The sequence below is a fragment of the Dama dama genome, chromosome 32 (assembly GCF_033118175.1).
Source record: "Dama dama isolate Ldn47 chromosome 32, ASM3311817v1, whole genome shotgun sequence".
In the NCBI taxonomy this organism is placed as follows: Eukaryota; Metazoa; Chordata; class Mammalia; order Artiodactyla; family Cervidae; genus Dama; species Dama dama.
In genome coordinates this window covers 43,164,397-43,183,973 of record NC_083712.1, presented here as the reverse complement: position 1 = coordinate 43,183,973, position 19,577 = coordinate 43,164,397, and the positions used below count along the sequence as shown (strand labels likewise).

The following is a 19,577-nucleotide window of genomic DNA, read 5'->3' as shown; positions in this document are numbered from 1 at the left end:
CTAAGGTCAGAGTGAGGCCATGGAAAAGGAAGGAGATAAGATGGTGACAGAGGTTTAAGGTAAATCCCTAGACATATAGGTGCTCATGCAGGTTGTGGAAGATAACTAGGCTTTGGGGAGATGGCCCAGACCTTATAGCAAGGCCAACCTTTCTTTAGGTTTGTTTTTTTTTTTTAAAAAGCCAGCTTCTTGGTTTTCTCCTCCAAAACCAGCTGCAGGGATCCATGCAGTGAGGCCTCCATGTTTCTGAACTTACTGTGATCTAAAACAGGGATTCAGGGACTTCCCTGGTGGTGCAGTAGCTAAGACTTTGTACTCTCAATGCAGGGGGCCCAGGTTCAATCTCTGGACAGGGAACTAGATCCCACATGACACAGCTAAGACCTGGCATAAGCCAAATAAATAGGAGAAGGGGACGACAGAGGATGAGATGGTTGGATGGCATCATCGACTCAACGGGCATGAGTTTGGGTGGGCTCCAGGAGTTGGTATTGTTCAGGGAAGCCTGGCGTGCTGCAGCTCATGGGGTCACAAAGAGTCAGACACGACTGAGTGACTGAACTGAACTGAACTAATGAAATACACAGGAATCAGCTGTTGGAGAAACCACATTGGTCCAAGGTGCTGTCCTTGTAAGATTCAGGGAGCGGTGTGTCCCCGGGGTTGCCGGGGGTCTGGGACAGCAGCCCACATTCAGCAACAGTAACACCTGGTCGCTCAGAACCTTCTGGCTCGTGGACTTTGCCCCCAGAGTTGAGGCCCAGTGCCCTATATGGCCCTGGCACATAGTAGGTATTCAGGAGGCGCTAGTTGAGTGAGTACACTTGACATCTGTTGTCAGAGTGATTATTCACAGGGTAACATCCAGGCAAAGGGCCAACTGTCCTGTCAGTGAGGAAGGGTTGGTTTTGTCTTCCATCCCCTTCAGGTGCTTGTGATGCGGTTTTCCTACCCTTGACAAAGACGAAGTGGAACCTGAGTGGCTGGGGCAGTAAAGACCTTTTCACAGAGTTGTAGTGAGTCGGTGTTAAGAATCTATTTCTGACTTCTAGGGTTTAGATTACTCTCTGGAAGTATGAAGACAAACAAATTTGCAAGATAAAAATCAATAACCCAAAAATAGCTCTCCATAGAGGACTTTCTCAGGATGTCACTAAATTTGTGCCTGTAAAGGTCTGCGGTTGGAAGGATAGAAGAGAAATGTCTAAATATACCAGACGAAGATGAAGGAAATAGAAGATAGAGCAGAGGAAGCGGGTTAAAAAACAAAACCAAACACCAGTCATCTCACTTGCGTATGCTGCAGGAAACCTGCTTCAGAACCAAGCAGGCAGAATTTTATTCTCTCCGTGGAAATGAACGAAGGAACATTTTTCAGTGTCTGAGAGGGCAACGAAAAAAGAGAGGTTTGGTCATTTTTGTCTTTATTTTTACTGGGGTAGACAGAGGTGATTGGAATGAGCTTCTTAGAGCTTTGCTCTGGTTGAGAGCTTTGGGAAGTCATGTTTCTGGGAAACCTATTCAGGTGGGTCACAATTTCTCCACCTTTATGGATCATGGAACCTCTACTGATCCTGCGGACCACACCGAAATGTCTCCTCTGCTTGGAAGACTTTCATGATTTGTCCCCCATTTCATTGTCATTATTGTAATAACTCAGTATCTTATGTATATACTTTACTTATGGTGTCTATCATATTACAGAGGTTATTTTTACACAATTAACACTAGATCCTCTCCTTGAAGGCAGGGTTGTGTTTTATGCTCTGTACATCCTGAATCTAGCAGATTGCCTGGCCCTTAGTAGGTGCTCAATAAACCCTGTGGAATCTATGGAGTGACTCCCAGCCTCATTCTCTCCTAAATGCCTTTTTAGAACAGCTTCATGTGAGGTCCCAGAGGTTAAGGAAGGTTAACAGATGCTCAATAAATCTTAACATTGTCTTTGGCTGCTCTGAAACTGAGATCTGTGTAAAACACTAGTGCTAGTTTTTTAAAATGTCAGTTTTATCTTCTTTTTCCATCTGTTTCCTTTAGTCCTTTCCTTTACTCTTTTACACTTAAAAAAATAAAAAAGAAAGTATAAAAGGAACATTGTGGTGGAGCTCCAATGCCTCCTCTTCCATGCAGCCCTCCCTGCCTGCCACCAGGCCAGAGATTCTCCTATCTTTTTTGCTCCCACACTGTTTGTACCATAACATAGCCCTTGTTGGCTAATACCTATTGTGCCATTCCCACTACCAAACCCAATCTGTGTGAGTGGGTTCATAGCTTCATCATGTTCTCAGTGGTTTCTCCTACTTTGGATATTCCTCTAATTTAGAAATAGGGCTGGATGTTTTGCATGAGGCTAGATGTGCAGACAGGCTCCAGCTGGGGAAAGCTGGTTCTAGCCAGATGAAGCAGACTCTTCTGTCTCCGGTAACAGACGTAATGATACCCACTTTGCTAATTTAGAGAGGTTCAGAAATGTAAATGGATAAGAGCTATGACAACCCATTGCAAATTAATGCAATGAAACCATGTTACTCCTGTTACTTCTATGACATGGGAACCCAAGTTTCCAGCAGGCTTTTCTAAATGTCAGCTAGCCACTCGCCCCCCTCACCCCACCCCGTAGGTTTCTCTCGCTCTCTTCGGGGATTTTTAGGTGTCGGTTCTGTCTTGACCTGGAGGTGCACACCAGACCGCGATTCCAAGGGGCCTCGCTTTGCTGGAGGTCGTTTCCAAAGAACAGCTGAAGCCCGAGAAAGACGGTTTCTTCCCTTAATGTCTAATCTTGTTCTCTTCGCCTGAAATGACTTCTTGTTTCCAAAATCTCAGGCAAGTGAGAAGTCCCTATACCTCAAAGGCCAAGGGTCCCCGACCACTGTGTTATGTGTAAGACTGTAACCTCAAGGGGCAGCTGGAGGAGGTGTGTGTGGAGGAGTGAGAGTCTGTTTTATTTTTGCCAACCTCCTAAGCTTGTTTACACTTCAACAGAAAAAAATTTTTCTTCTTTTTGTGAAAATGCAAATACTGGACTTCTTATTGACTTTTATGAACTCAAAATACCTTCAAATTCCACAGCCTGTAAAGTGCAAAAGTGGGATAAGTCCCAAGGAATGTATATTGAAAAATACATTTATTCATTTTATTTTAAAAAATTATTATTATTACATAAAAAAAAAATATCTGGCCATGCCAGGCAGCGTGTGGTTAGTTCCCTGGCCAAGGATTGAATGCATGACCCCTGCCTCAGAAGCTTGGAGTCTTAACCACTGGGCAGCCAGGGAAGTCCCTATTTATTTAAATTGTATTTTTATACCTACATTCCCAGCTTATTATTTTCTCCTGAACATTTTTATTTACAAGTAAAATAATATGCAGATCCATTTCATAATATGCTAACATATCCACCAAGTAAAGAATCAGAGAACTAGAAACTAGCAAAATTTATACTTATTACCCAAATCTGACCAAAAGCTTCGAGTGGGTGAAATCTGATGACCCCAGATGAGGTCCAGAAAATCTCCTTAGAGTGTTTTATCCTTTTATTTGTCTTTTATTGTTCCTTATAAACCATTAGCAGAAAGACCTGAATGAGTGTGCACTAAACTGGAACAGATAGCTAACTCATTTCAACATAAACAAGTGAAGAATGCTATGTACACATGTTAAAATTAAGTGATATAGCTAACATATCTAGATTTTAAATCTCTGGGAGAGTAGGTAATATTTGGACTTCTGGCAAAAAATTTAAAAAAAAGTAATTGCTAACAAAACCAAAAAGTAAGCAGTTAAATCAGCCTTTTCATTTCCTGTCAAAGAAGTACCAATATTTTCTCCTTTACACAACATAGGTATTACTTGAAGGGTAACTGTTTCCTGGCAACTCTAGAAAGAGCAGGAGACAGGCTGTGGTCAGGCTGAGCGCTGAACATCATTCCCTTGCTTTTGTGGATTCAGCGTCTTGACCTGGGCTTCACCTCGTTCTGAAGTTGATGGGGAGGGGGGTGGGCTCTGTCATCCCATTTTCTCTTTCTAGAGAACAGCATTAAGGGAGGGGCAACATCCTAGGGAGGACCATGGGGAGGAAGAGGAATTACTGTCCCTGATTTTCTTATCCGGTTGTCTTAGCTTCAGTGGGGTAAGTTGCACTCTGGAACTTGCCCCCCTTTTCTCCAAGTAGCCCAGGGACTGGTGCCCGGGACTCAGAGTCAGGGTCACCTGCCCACCCACCCGCTCAGAGACCCCCCTCCAGGAGCAAGAAGACAGCGCCTACGAGCTTCCAGACTGACCTCCGACTTGCATGGAAGACAATTTTAAAAAGAAGAAACCCTTCCCCCAACACTCCCAAATGTCTCCCTGAAGAACTCAATGCACTCTTTAAAATAATTATTTTCCCATGGGAACCTTTCTCAGCGGAAAAGAGTGGCGACAATTAGACAGGAGGTACAGTCCTTGGACTGACAGTTACCTGTTTGAGCCACACGTTTGTTGTCATCAACTGATTCTTTTCATCCTAAGGAAAGGAAAATTAAATTCAAATCAAGTGAAACTGTGTATTGGATTTTTTTCTTTTTTTTGGTCACAGAGACTTCTTGAAATCTTACCTTTGAGCAGTCCAAAGTTGGAAGGATTCTCAACTTAAGAACAGTTAAATGGCATTGAGTGAGTGTTAGTCACTCAGCTATGTCCGACTCTTTGCAACCCTCTGGACTGTAGTCTGCCAGGCTCCTCTGTCCATGGGATATCCCAGCCAGGGATACTGGAGTGGGTTCCCATTCCTTTCTCCAGGGAATCTTACTACCCAGGGATTGAACCCGGGTCTCCTGCATTACAAGGCAGATTCTTTACCGTCTGAGCCGCCAGGGCAGCCCAATGGCATTGGGACCCTTACAATATCAGGCTTATTTTGTTTAAAATGAAATAATAATGAGAGCAAGTAGCAGTTCCTTGTGGTGATATTTGTGTAAATTGCATAACCAAAGGCACAGTAAGGGTGTGAAGCAGAATGAAATACTAGCTAAATGGGAGGTAGGCCTTGTATGATTTTATAGAAGGAATCTTGGGCTTTGAGTCAGTTGAGGGGGAGTGATGATGAGTGGATATGGCTAATGGGGGAAGATTGTTCTGGGACTCTGGGGACCGCAGTAGCATGATTTGCAGAATTTGGGTTATCAAAATTCACGGATTTCCCCAGGAAGCTCATGGCAGAAGTGTGAATCCAGTAGAAAAATTAAGGCACGGGGGTGTGTCAGGGAAAGGTCTGGGGTCCCCAGGGGGTCCAGGAGGGAATGGGGTCACCCAGGGACTGTCTCTGGGGCTGTCACCACGGCTCTCTCTGCTCCAACCCCTGCCCGCCCTGGCTTGGCCCAGAGGACACCGAGGCAGCCCCAGGCTCAGCCCCGTCTGCTCTTCACCTTGGCAGCTCCAGTAAACCCATCAGAGAGATGCCCTCCTAACCGCGGCCCACCTCCTTTCAGCAAGAAGTCCCCCCTTCCCCTACAACAGCGTTGCCATGAAAATAACATTCTCTCCTTGGGTCATTTCACTGGCTTCTCAGGGCAGGTTTTCTCTCACGCTGAGTTATTTTTAAGACTGAAATGGCAGACAGGAGGAAAGAAAACAAAATCAAATCTTAGCCTAGACAACGGGTGAAGGAATGCATGTTCTTTTCAGCTGAGGGCCAGGGATTACTCACCACATCCACCAGCTGAGAGATTTTCAATCCAAAGTAGACTTTTATGGTGTCGTTGGAGTGTAAGACGGGGCGAACCCATTTCTGGTAACCTTGGAATAAGTGTCTGAGCAGTGCATCTTCTTCTTCGGCTATGGACTTGAATCCCGCAGCGGCTGGATGAACAGGAGGGGACCTGAATTAACCGGGGAGGCGGGACAGCTGACCCCACATCCCCCAGCTGGACCGTCCTGTGTTTCTAGACAGCCTGATTCAGTAAGGCAAGACTAAGCCTACTGGGCTTCCCGGTCTACATTCTCCTATTCCACTTCAGCTCCCTCCCCAACCACACGTAAATACTCTCCTTCTGTTTCATCAACCATCCTGTGGTCATCCTTCTGTGATGGACGTTAAGTTGAATCAATATGCTGTACGTCCTAAATTTACACAAGGCTATGTGTTGATTACATCTCAATGAAACTGGAAGAAAAAAATAAATAAAAGTAGGCTCTATACTCTTCCCTGGGGGAGAGCATGACAACCCACTCCAGTATTCTTGCCTGGAGAATCCCCATGGACAGAGGAGCCTGGTGGGCTACAGTCCATGGGGTCGCAAAGAGTCAGGCACTACTGAAGCGACTTAGCATGCATGCAGACTCTGTACTTTACCCAGAGCTTTACTTTCTCACAGGACTTTCCCATCATGAGGTCATCACCTTGACCCCCAAAGGATCACCCACAGCGCCCCTCTTGTCCTCCACCGCTGTCTCTGCCTGCATGCACTGCCCACCGCCGCGCCTGGCCTGGCCTCTCCACGTCCCTTTCACAATCTGTCTATATTTGTCTTTGTCTGTCCTGCCCTTGGGGTCCATGAGGGCAGGCACACTCCACGTTGTTTGATGATGTTCATCCAGCACGTAGCACGGTGCTCGGCCACACCAGGAGCTCACCATGTATCTACTTAATGAATGAGCCAAGGGAGGGCGTGGCCAGGGCCATTTCCCATGCCTCCAGCCTGTGGTCACAGAACACTCTGTCCCTTCCTCCTGCGCAAGACTTCCCTTACAACAGCCTGCTTCTAACAACTCTTCTCTGCCCCTAAATGTTTGGAAGCCCTAATTTCAAGCTTTAACTCTCAAACTGAAGAAGTGGTTTAGGAACGTGGTCTCGAGGTCAGTTTTGTTGGGCTGTGCTATCCAATTCCAAACCAGGAAGATCTTCATTGTTTTATACATATTTTTTAATTAAAAAAAAATTTAAAACTTAGTTAGTTATGGCTGCACCAGCGTGTGCAGGATCTTAGTCCCCGGACCTGGAATCAAACCTGTGCCCCCTGCATTGGAAGCTCAGAGTCTTAACCACTGGACCACCAGGGAAGTCCCTCGTTGTTTTAACTATGCCCCCCTTCCTCTGTCCAGGATGTTCTTCAGTCCTACAGTGACTCATTCCACACCGTCTGCTTTCCCACAGAAAACCTTCTCTTCCCACTGACGGATGCACATATGATGGGTGAGGTCACGTGCAAGACACATTCCCACATTTGACCAATGAAAACCATGAGATTCTTTGTGGGAAGAAAAGCAAAGTCGCACCATTTCCCACAGAAGCGTGGGACCTCCACTTCACTGAGGAGTGATGATTCTCAGCGTAGTTGGTAACCCCCTCCCGGGGTTAGCAGGGTGTGGACAATGGGGATGATGCTCTGGCTGCCGCGCCCTTTCTCTTCTGCGCCAGAAAGCTGATGGAGATGCATCTGAGTGGTAGAGGGGCGACCTTACATTTGCACTTACTAACTCAAAGGGCTGGACTTTCCTGGTGGCTCAGTGGTAAAAAAAAATCCACCTGCAATGCAGGAGACGTGGGTTTGATCTCTGGGTCAGGAAAGATCCCCTGGAGAAGGAAATGGCAATCTGCTCCAGCACTCTAGCCTATGAAATCCCAAGGACATAGGAGCCTGGTGGGCTGAAGCCCATGGGTTTGCAAAGAGTCAGACTCAGCTGAGCACACTCACAGACACTCAAAGGGCTAACCAGTCTTAAACTTGGATACTTCATCTATTCTTAGCCAGCAGGACTTCACTGAAGAGCAGGTCAGTGGGTGGCGGCCAGGACAGCCCTCCGTACAGGCCCTAAAACCTTCCGGGAAATGTGGGCAGGGGGAAGAATAGAGAATAGAAATTTCCTGAAGCCTTCTGGGAGAGGAGGCTGCCCTTCACAAATTCCCTACAGGACATCCGGGCTTAGCTTCCTTCCAAACAGCAGGCAGCTCTGACGGCTCCCAGCTCCCCTGCGGGTACCGCCCTCACCTCAGACCCCATCACCTCCCCCGAGGGTCCGTGTGCTGCCTGCTAATTGCCGCACTCACCCTTTCACAGTCCATTTTCCGCCCAGCAGCTAGATCAGCGCTTAAAAGCCGGGGAGGATTATGTCAGCTTCCTGCTCAAACCCTCCCCATGGTTTCCCATCAAACTTGGGGAAAAACAGCCAGTTCTTACCAAGGCCTCCCAGGCCCTAGAGGGAGCCCACCCGCTCCCACCTGGGCCTCGCCCCTCATCCCCAGGGCCTCAGACACACCACATACACCACACATACTACCCACACACGTCACATACACACCACACACACCACACATACCACACACACACCACACACATACCACACATACTACCCACACACATCACATACACACCACACACACCACACATACCACACACACACCACACATACTACCCACACACGTCACATACACACCACACATACCACACACACCACACAGATACCTCACATACTACCCACACACATCACATACACACCACACACACCACACATACCACACACACCACACACATACCACACATACTACCCACACACATCACATACACACCACACACACCACACATACCACACACACACCACACACACACCACACATACTACCCACACACATCACATACACACCACACACACCACACATACCACACACACACCACACACATACCACACATACTACCCACACACGTCACATACACACCACACACACCACACATACCACACACACACCACACACATACCTCACATACTACCCACACACATCACATACACACCACACACACCACACATACCATACACACACCACACACATACCACACATACTACCCACACACATCACATACACACCACACATACCACACACACACCACACACATACCACACATACTACCCACACACATCACATACACACCACACACACCACACATACCACACACATACCACACACACCACACATACTACCCACACACATCACATACACACCACACATACCACACATACCACACACACCACACACATACCACACATACTACCCACGCACATCACATACACACCACACACACCACACATACCACACACACACCACACACACTACCCACACACATCACATACACACCACACACACCACACATACCACACACACACCACACACATACCACACATACTACCCACACACATCACATACACACCACACACACCACACATACCACAGACACACCACACACATACCACACATACTACCCACACACATCACATACACACCACACACACCACACATACCACACACACCACACACATACCACACATACTACCCACACACATCACATACACACCACACACACCACACATACCACACACACACCACACACATACCTCACATACTACCCACACACATCACATACACACCACACACACCACACATACCACACACACCACACACATACCACACATACTACCCACACACGTCACATACACACCACACACACCACACATACCACACACACACCACACACACCACACACATACCACACATACTACCCACACACGTCACATACACACCACATACATCACACATACCACACACACACCACACACATACCACACATACTACCCACACACATCACATACACACCACACACACCACACACACACCACACACATACCACACATACTACCCACATACATCACATACACACCACACACATCAAACATACCACACACACACCACACACATACCACACATACTACCCACACACATCACATACACACCACACACATCACACATACCACACACACACACCACACACACCACACATACCACACACACACCACACACATACCACACATACTACCCACACACATCACATACACACCACACACACCACACATACCACACACACACCACACACATACCACACATACTACCCACACACATCACATACACACCACACACACCACACATACCACACACACACCACACACACCACACATACCACACATACTACCCACACACGTCACATACACACCACACACACCACACATACCACACACACACCAAACACAACACACACTATACTCACACCACACACACCACACACACCACAGTCACACCACACACACATACCACACACACATCACATACACACCACACACACATCACATACTCACCACACACACCCTGCATACCACACACACACTATACTCACACCACATACCATACACACCACACACACACACCACACACATACTACACACACCACACCCACCATACACAACACACACCAGACACACACTACACTCACACCACACACCACATACACACCACACACACACTATACTCACATCACACACACCACACATACCAAACACACACACCACACTCGCACCACACACACCACACACACACACCACATACACACCACACACATACCACACACATACTACACACACACATCACATACACACCACACACCACACACACCACACACATACCACACACACTACACACACACTATACTCACACCACACATCATACACAGCACACACACACACCACAGACACCTCGCACAATACACACACCACACCCACCATACACAACACACACCACACACACACTACACTCACACCACACACACCACACACACCAAACACACACACCACACACACACACTACACTCACACCACACACCATACACAGCACACACACACCTCGCACAATACACACACCACACATACCACAAACACCAGGCGCCACATACCACACACATACCCACCACACACCCACCATACACAACACACACCAGACACACACCAGACACACAACACATATACACACCACACATACCACACACACACCAGGCACCATACCCACCACAAACACTACGCACAACACACACACACCACACCCATCACACACAACACACATGAAACACCCACCACACGCACACAACACGCACCACTCATGCATACCGTATGGGTTTCTTCGCTGGAATGGTCTTACGCCATCATGATTTTGGACATGTGAGAAGCATCCTAAGAAGAGCAGAGACTGGGTTGTGGAGCTTCCTTCCTGGCGGGATAACCTCACTGTCGGTTTGCAGGCAGTGGGAGTTGCGTGCTGGGAAGGGTCTCCTAAGACTGTGACCTGACCTTCCCCAGCCCCTGCAGCCCCCAAGCCCACCCCCTCTGAGAGGACAGCTGGACCCTGCTCTTCACCAGCTTCCAGAGGGAAGCGAGCAGATGTGCTCTCTGGACTGTGTGGGTTCTGACCCTGTGACCCACGTCAGAAGGTGAGCTGCCCTCTGAGTTGAGGAGGAAAAGGTGTAGCTCTGTCCTGGCTCTTATGGGCTGGATGTTTGTCCCATCAATTCCATATGTTGAAGCCCGAAATCCCAGTGTGATTGCATTTGGAAGCATGCATGCTCGCTAAGTCACTTCAGCCACACTTGACTCTTTGCGACCCCATGGACTGTAGCCTGCCAGGCTCCTCTGTCCATGGGATTCTCCAGGCAAGAATACTGGAGGGGGTTGCCATTCCCTTCTCCAGGGCATCTTCCCAACCCAGGGATCAAACCCACATCTCCTGCAGCTACTGTATTGACAGGTAGCTTCTTTACCGCTGCGCCACCAGGGAAGGCAGCATTTGGAGATAGGACCTAAAAAGAGGTAATTAAGGTTAAATCCAGTTATAGGGGTGGGGCCCTAATCCGACAGGGTTGGGGTCCTCATAAGAAGAGCTGACCCCTGGACGCTCCTCCGGGTAGCACAGAGGGAAGGTCATGTGAGGACACAGCCAGAGGCAGCTGTTTACAAGCCAGGAGGGAGCTCTCACCAGACACCAAGCTTGCTGGCACCTTCCTCATGGATTTCTAGTTTCCAGGACTGTGAGAAAAGAAATTTGTTTCAAGCAACCCAGTCTGTGGTATTTTGTTATGGTGGCCTGAGCTGACTAGTACAAAAGGGCCTTGACCAAAACAGAGCTTACCAATAAAGAGAAGATAAAGGCCAAAGGTTGGATGCTTTCTGCCTTGTATCTTCCCCAAATAGAAACTGAAGTCACTCATGTTATTGAAGCAGATGTAGAGGACAGGCCTGGAAAGGTTTCTGGTTTGTTCTTGTAAAATGGGATGTTATGAGGAAGGGCAAGGACTTCCATGTTGATTCTTCAAGGCTAGGGCCTCAATAAACATGAGATGATTCTAGGGAATGAGCAAACGAATAATAAATGCACAGAAGGTTATAATTTTCTTTGAGGGGTGGGGGCGCGGGACCAGCTCGTGGCTCCAGAAGTTGTGGAACCACAGATGTTCTCAGGATTTCCAGGACAAGTGGTCTCAAGAAATAAATGGATTCCTTCTAATATACAATACAAATGGACTTATCTGTGAAACAGAGACAGACTCACAGACATGGAGAAGAGCTTGGTGGTTGCCAAGGTGGGGGGTCAGGGAGGGAAGGCCTGGGAGGGTGGGGTTCGCAGATGCCAACTGTGATGTATGAGATGGATAGGGACTTCCCTGGTGGTCCAGTGGTTAAGAATCTGCCTTCCAATGCAGGGGACGTGGGTTTGATCCCTGGTCAGGGAACTTAAGATTCCACATGCTGCAGGGCAACTAAAGCTTCGCACAGCAACTGCTGAGCCCTCCTGCTCTGGAGTCCATGCACCACAAATGAGAGAAGCCTGCGTGCCACAGCTAGGGGACCTCACACGGCCCAGTGAAAAACCCCGCGTGCAGCAGAGAAGGTCCCCTGGGCCCTGACTAAGACCCGATGCAGCCAAGTTAATTAATCAGTTAATTTTACAAAAGGATGGCTAAACAACAGGGTCCCACTGCATAGCACAGGTAACCATATTCAATATCCTATGATAAACCATAATGGAGAAGAATATGAAAAAGAATATATGCACGTATAATTGAATCACTTTGTTATATAGCAGACATTAGCACAACACTGTAAATCAACTGTACTTCCATAAAACTTCAAAAACAAATTACGAAAAGAAAGAAAGAGATGCCTGAGCAGTTGTGTGTAAACCCAATTTTTGCAAACAGACTTATATTTCAAACTCATTAGATAAGATCACTCTTCTAAGACACATCTCAATGATCCACTGACAAGTCAGAAAACTGCTCTTGGAAGATGAGTGAGCCTCCTCCCCGCTCTGCTGTGGGGGTTTCGTTCCCCAAAGTCAGCTTTCTGGGGGGAGGGATGGGAGAGCATTTCAGCATCAATTAAAGAGGAGAGAAAGATAAATGATAAAGACATGAAGACCATAGAGCTGGAAAGGACTTTCAAGACACGTAAGCCTCTCGCTTCACAGGTGAAGACCCAGGAGACCTGGGAGGGGTCACCCAGAGAATGAGGGGCGCTGTGGTCTTCTGACTCCCAAGTTGCCATCTTTTCCATCAGCTCATGAAGTTCTTCAAGGATTGGGGAGGCAAAGACTGTTCCCGCCAGCGTGTCTCCCTGCCACATAAAATCTGCTCCAGCAGTTCACATCTATGAGTGCACATTCAATGTTACTGCTATTTTTGTTGCTGTGGGGCTAGCACTGTATTTTCCAAACTGTTGTTTCAAGTGGTGTATCTTTGGGGAGCGTGGTGTTCTTAAACCAGGTCCCGGGTGGTGTTTGTGTGGTCTTGGGGAGACACTCGACCCTGCTGAGAGTGTTCTGTAATCTGCCCCCCAATCTCCTTCTGAGGCAGGGGGCACCCAGCAGGCTACTGCTTTGCTGTGGGTGGGCTTCTTGACTGGGTGCTGCTCTGGGGTCACTCTCTGGGCGGGGGGCTGCCCAGCGCTTTACAGTCACAGAACAGAGCCATCCTGCTTCAGGCTGGACAAGGGTCTCCCCACGTTTCCCTGTAGCCCCCCAACACACACACACACACAAACACACACACACAGTCTAATGTACACATACATCTTCAGAGAGTGTGCGCTGCCTGTTAGAAATGCTTTTCACCATCTCTTTTGGTGAAAAAGGAATTTTGTTTTCCCCCGGAACTCCTTTCTCTCCCTTTCTTCTCTTCTCCCTAGTCTTTTTTTTTTTTTTTTTTTGCCTGCCATGTGCCTTGCAGGATTTTAGTTCTCTGACAAGGGATTGAACCCTTGGCCTCAGCTCTGTGAAAGCACAGAGTCCTAACCACTGCACCGCCAGGGAACTCCCAGTTCTACTTGACCATTTTGCCTTGGTTTTCTTTGTCAAAATCTTTCCCCTGGGACCAGATAAGCAGTCCCGCAGGCAGAGGGCAAAAAAAAAAAAAAGGTGAACCAGAGTGCACCTGAGAGCAATGTGGACAGACAGACAGACAGACAGGGCTGCAGCGCCCTCCTGGTACTAGTGACTTCCTCCACTTGAAACTGGGTGGGGGCCATGCTGCAGGAGGGCTCACTGCCCTCGGCTCAGGCCACCGAGTCTCTTGCCAAACTCATCGCTCAAATGGAACGAAGAACCTAATTAATATTTATCCACATGGAGAGGCCCCGGACTCAGACTCAGAGACGAGAGCCTGCTCCCGATTCCAGGCCGTGAAAACAGTGAAAACGGGGCCATAGATGATGGGGAAGGTCCAGCCACCCACACACTCTGTGCCTCCAGGGTCTTGATGTCCATAAAACAGCCACAAATGCATCCCCTTATTGCCAATATTTGCTGCTCCCCCAAATACAAAAAGAGCCGGCGTGTAAGCTGCACCCTTGATTGGAGAACAGGCCTTCAACCCTGGCTGCAGCAGAGAAGGGATCCGGGTAATGGTAACTAAAGCTACCCTGGGATCAGGCGCTGACGGTGATGAGCTTAGGGCTCGCTCCACGCCAGAGGGTGGAATCGAGACAGATTTGGATCGGGTGCCCACAACCAGCTTGAGACAAATTTTTCTTTGGAACCTACGACTTGAGACTCTGTTCTCTTTATTCCTCAGGACTATTTCCTCTCCTTTCTTTGGAGGCTCAGACTCTGCGCCCTGCTCAATCCCACATCAATAATCACTTTTATAAAAATTTTGGCAAACTCTCTCACACTGAAATATGAATAATTGATAAAACTTAATAGATAATAAAAAGACAACAAAGTAGTGAATATAACTGAAAAAAAGCAGACTCACAGGTAAAGAGAACAAGCCAGTGGTTACCAGCGCAGACAGGGGAGGGTGATATGAGGCAGGGGATAAAGATGAACAAGCTATTAGGTATAAAATAAGCTATGAGGACATATGCACAGCACAGGGAATAGAGCCAATCCTTTAGAGCAACTGCAAAGGAAGTGTGGCTTTCCCGGCGGCTCAGTGGTAAAGAATCCACCTGCCTGTGCAGGAGATGTGGATTTTTATCCCTGGATCGGGAAGATCCCCTGAAGGAAATGGCAACCCACTCCAGTATTCTTGCCTGGGAAATCCCAGGGACAGGACTACAGTCCACGGGGTCGCAAAGAGTCAGACACGACTTTGCAAATGAACACCACCACAAAGGGAGTATCACCTTTAGAAACCGTGAATCAGGGCGTTCCTGGGGCTCGGTGGTGAAGGCTCCACCTGCCAAGGTAGGAGAGATGGGTTCGAGCCCTGATCCAGGAAGATCCCACATGCGTCTAAGCCTGTGCGCCACACGGCTCTGTGCTGTGCTCTAGACCCCCAACAAGAGGAGCCGCCGCAGTGAGAAGCCCGAGCACCACATTGAGGAGGGGGCCCTGCTCGCCGCGACTAGAGAAGAGCCCAGCAATGAAGATCCAGCACGGCCAAAAATAAACAAACGCAATAATTAAAAAATTGAGAGTCACCACATTGTACACCTGTAACATATAGTATAAATGAACCCTACTTCAAACTTCATAGGTGAAACTTCCCATGATTATTTATGATTTTACTGAAAATGCCACCCCTGGTTATTCTCGGCTAGGAAAGAAAACAGATAATTGAAGAATTTCAAATCTCAGCAAGTATTGTTGAGAGAGGCATATACTTTGTTTAACACCTTTTGGAGTATTTTGGTTTTGCCTTTCATTCATTATCACTACCTCATCCAAAAAAAAATCTTACCACAGTCTCTTCTGCCAACATGTATACCTAGCCCTCAGGATGGACTCAAATAATAAATATTTAATGGCTTTTGGCTAGCATGAGAGCTTCTCAGAACAACTGTTTTATTCCTCCATGCATCCCACATACTGGAACAATTCCTAGGATGTGGTAGACCTTCAATAAATATTTTTTCAATGAATAACACACATCATCTTTTGTTAAGAAGGATGGGAAGAGGAATAAGATACTGTCCCTATTTCTGGAGTAGTAGACAAAAGTGTGGCCATAGACAGCAATCCTTCCACCAAGACCAGATAAACAGAAATGAGGGCTTGTCCCTTGTCATTTGAAAAAGGTAGCTTTGTGTAAGAAAAGGAAACTCATCGTTTTCTTTACGAAGAGTAGAGAAGTTAAAGAACTTAAGGAAAGGTGGCACAGATCTAAAAACAGAAAGAGACTCTCCAGTGGATCTAGAAACGCTCACAGACTCCAGAGTTACCGCAGGCGACTACGTGAACTTGTTACAGATCCGTGACAGGTGCACACAGCTAGGCACACATTTCTAGACTCCCGCAGCACACATACAAAAGCCGGGGGCCAGGCTCTCGTCCGATTCCAACCGTCTTAGGCAACTGTCACTGCATGCAGAGAAGCAGGCATGGGGTGAACCCGCTGAGGGTGACCCTGAGGGGTTATGCTAACCAGCCCTGCTGACCCGGGAGATGGTTTCTCTGCCGAAAAGAATGTTAGGAATCAATTCCTGCATAGGAAATAGGATGCTCTAGTAATTAAGGCAGAAAAACACCAGATGTGAATTGCATAGAAGCTGATTATGTGTATGATTAATTGCACGCTAAAACACACAGAAGTTTATTATTAGTTTTATGATTGGCAAGGTGCACTGCAAGTTTAGGATCAGTAGTGGCAAACTATTTAGAATGGACAGACAACGAGGTCTTACTGTGCAGCACAGGGAACTATATCCAGTCTCTTGGGATTAAAAATAATGGGGGGAAAAGCACTTTAAAAAATGTATATATTTGTATAACTGGGTCCCTTTGCTACAGAGCAGAGACTGACCAACACGGTAAATCAACCACACTTCAATAAAAAAAGACTTTGAAGAAATCAGATTTAGTGATATTTCAAACTGGATTCAATGCTCTCTGCACTTAGAGATGACTCTGTGTGTTTCTGAGCCCCAGGTTTGAGCACAGGCCACGTTTTGAACATATAATAATATTCGGGTGTGTGTGTGAGTCACAGGATTTTAAATCCAAGCGTTATTTAAGGACTTGGGCAAGTCGATCTCAGTGCCTCTGGTTCTCCATCTGAAAATGACAGTACTTACATGTGGCCCAAACACTAGTGACAAATAAATACAAACTGCTACAGTTTGTAGCAGATCTTCTCACCATCTGTCTCCTGGCTCTGTATGGAATCTGGTGTCAGGGGAAGAGCTTGCTGTTCTTAAGTTGCAGGAAAAGTGAAATGATTTCCACACCCAGAAAGCTGGCAGGTGATGTTGACCACGTTTCCCTAAACTTCCCAGTTATTTTCTCCCACTTTCCTTTCATGCCCTCTGTCTCCTTTATTTGTCCTCATTCTTTATTAAAAATGCCTTTATTTTCTGGTGGAAGATAGTCACAGAAAACTCACACCACTTCACGGACATTTGCTTAACTGTGATATAAAAAACATACTAAATACACCTACATGCACAAATTTATAAAAGTATTTCTATATCTGCACGATATTTTGGACAATGAAGCATCTATGCACAGCTATAGTGATGATAAATATGATACTAAAATGTTGATATAATCAATCCCTATGCCAAATACTTTAACAATTCTGAGTATCATTCAGTGCACTTGATAACATTTCCCCTGCTTTCATATCTTCCTACCAAGCTCATAGTGACTCCAAAGGAATAAGAGAGTCAATGGCAAAAGTACAAACATTACAGAATTCATATGATTTCTTTAGCAATATACAGACTTCATGGAATTACTCATCGGAGCTACATTTTTAAAGGTTATCTCAAAGATTAACCTAAAAATACCTACACATCACATTTTTTAATCCTGATGTTATCAGCACCAGCAATGATCAAGTTTTCATTTGCTTCGACCTGAGCTTACCTGAGTGGGTGACCCCAAGGGTGCTGAGCACCAGAATAAAGTCTGCTAGCATTACGATGCCGGCTTGAGAGAGATAATGCCTTCCTCCTCTTTAACAGCAGGATCTTTCCATCAGAAAGGGGGGTTTTGAAGAGGAAACACAAAGCTTCAAAGTCCAGAGTGGAACCCAGAGGACGCGGACACCTGGAGAGGGTAAACCAGGCTCAAACCGGCTCGGATCAGCCCGAGGTCTCTGAAAGCACACCTCACTGATTCCCAGTCAGCTGTCAGATCGTGTAAGTCTGAGAACTATCTCTGGGTCCTAACTCCTGACTTATTAATTCGCTCTCCCGCCAAGAGACGCAGGGCAATGGAGAGGGGGTGAAGGGTGAAGCCGGACAACTCTGAGGGCTGTGTGCTGTTTTGCTCATGGTTGGAGATCTGTGTAAAAGAGAAAAACCGTGAATGAAAACACGCAACACGAAAGCCAGGGCAAGTTTCTCCTCCAGCGTTCCCCGTCGTCTTTCGTTTTGGACTTGCAGCTTAAGAAGAGTGAATATGAGTCAAAAGCTACAGATCCCAGGTATAAAACAAGCCCTGGGGGTGTTTGTACATGGAGACGGTAGTTAATAACGCTGCTGTGCCCAGTCACTCAGTCATGTCTGACTCTTTGTGACCCTACGGACTGCAGCCTGCCAGGCTCCTCCATCCATGGGATTCTCCAGGCAAGAATTACTGGAGTGGGTTGCCATGCCCTTCCCCCAGGGGATCTTCCTGACCCAGGGATCGAACCTGCATCTCCTGCATCTCTTGCATCACAGGCGAATTCTTTATGGCTGAGCCACCTGGGAAGGCCATAGTTAATAATTCTGTACTGCATATTTGAAAGTTGCTAAGAGAGTAGATCTTAAAAGTTCTCATCACGAGAAAAAAAACTTTCTGTAACCATGTGTACTTATGGGTGCTAACTAGACATTGTGGTGGTCATTTCATGATGTATACAAATATCCAATCTTTATGTGGTGACCCTGAAACTAACACAGTGGCTGTATGTCTATTGCCCCTCAGTTTTTTTTTTTTTTTGGCCCCTCAGTTTTTAAAAATTTAATTCTATTTATTTATCTATATTTGGCCGCACTGGATCCTCACTGCTGCTCCCGGGCTTTCTCTAGTTGCAGCGAGCTGGGGCTACGCTGCAGCTGTGTTGCATGGACTTCTCATTGCGGGGGCTTCTCTCATTGCAAAGCTGAGGCTCTAGGGTGTGCGGGCTCAGTTGTTGCGGCTCATGGACTTAGTTGCCTCGAAGCACGTGGGATCTTCCCAGACCAGGGATCAAACCTGTGTCCCCTGCGTCGCAAGGCAGATTCTTAACTACTGGGCCACCAGGGAAGTTCCACATTTCAGCTTTTAAAACGAATGACTATGCCCTTCACTGCCCTTGTCTAGGG

At 47.0% G+C, this 19,577-nt stretch overlaps 1 protein-coding gene across 1 annotated transcript in view; it reads right to left on the bottom strand.

Annotated features, from left to right (window-relative positions):
• Positions 1 to 18,359, bottom strand: part of CHRNB3 (cholinergic receptor nicotinic beta 3 subunit) — a 30,787-nt gene extending 12,428 nt beyond the window's left edge. Inside the window, exons 1-3 of the mRNA XM_061134653.1 lie at positions 18,151 to 18,359; positions 5,687 to 5,838; positions 4,460 to 4,504 (exon numbers count right to left, since the gene is read on the bottom strand). Coding sequence (XP_060990636.1) covers positions 4,460 to 4,504; positions 5,687 to 5,838; positions 18,151 to 18,202 — 249 coding nt within the window. The 5' untranslated portion in view covers positions 18,203 to 18,359. The remainder of the gene's footprint in view (positions 1 to 4,459; positions 4,505 to 5,686; positions 5,839 to 18,150) is intronic.
• Between the last annotated feature and the right edge of the window lie 1,218 nt (positions 18,360 to 19,577).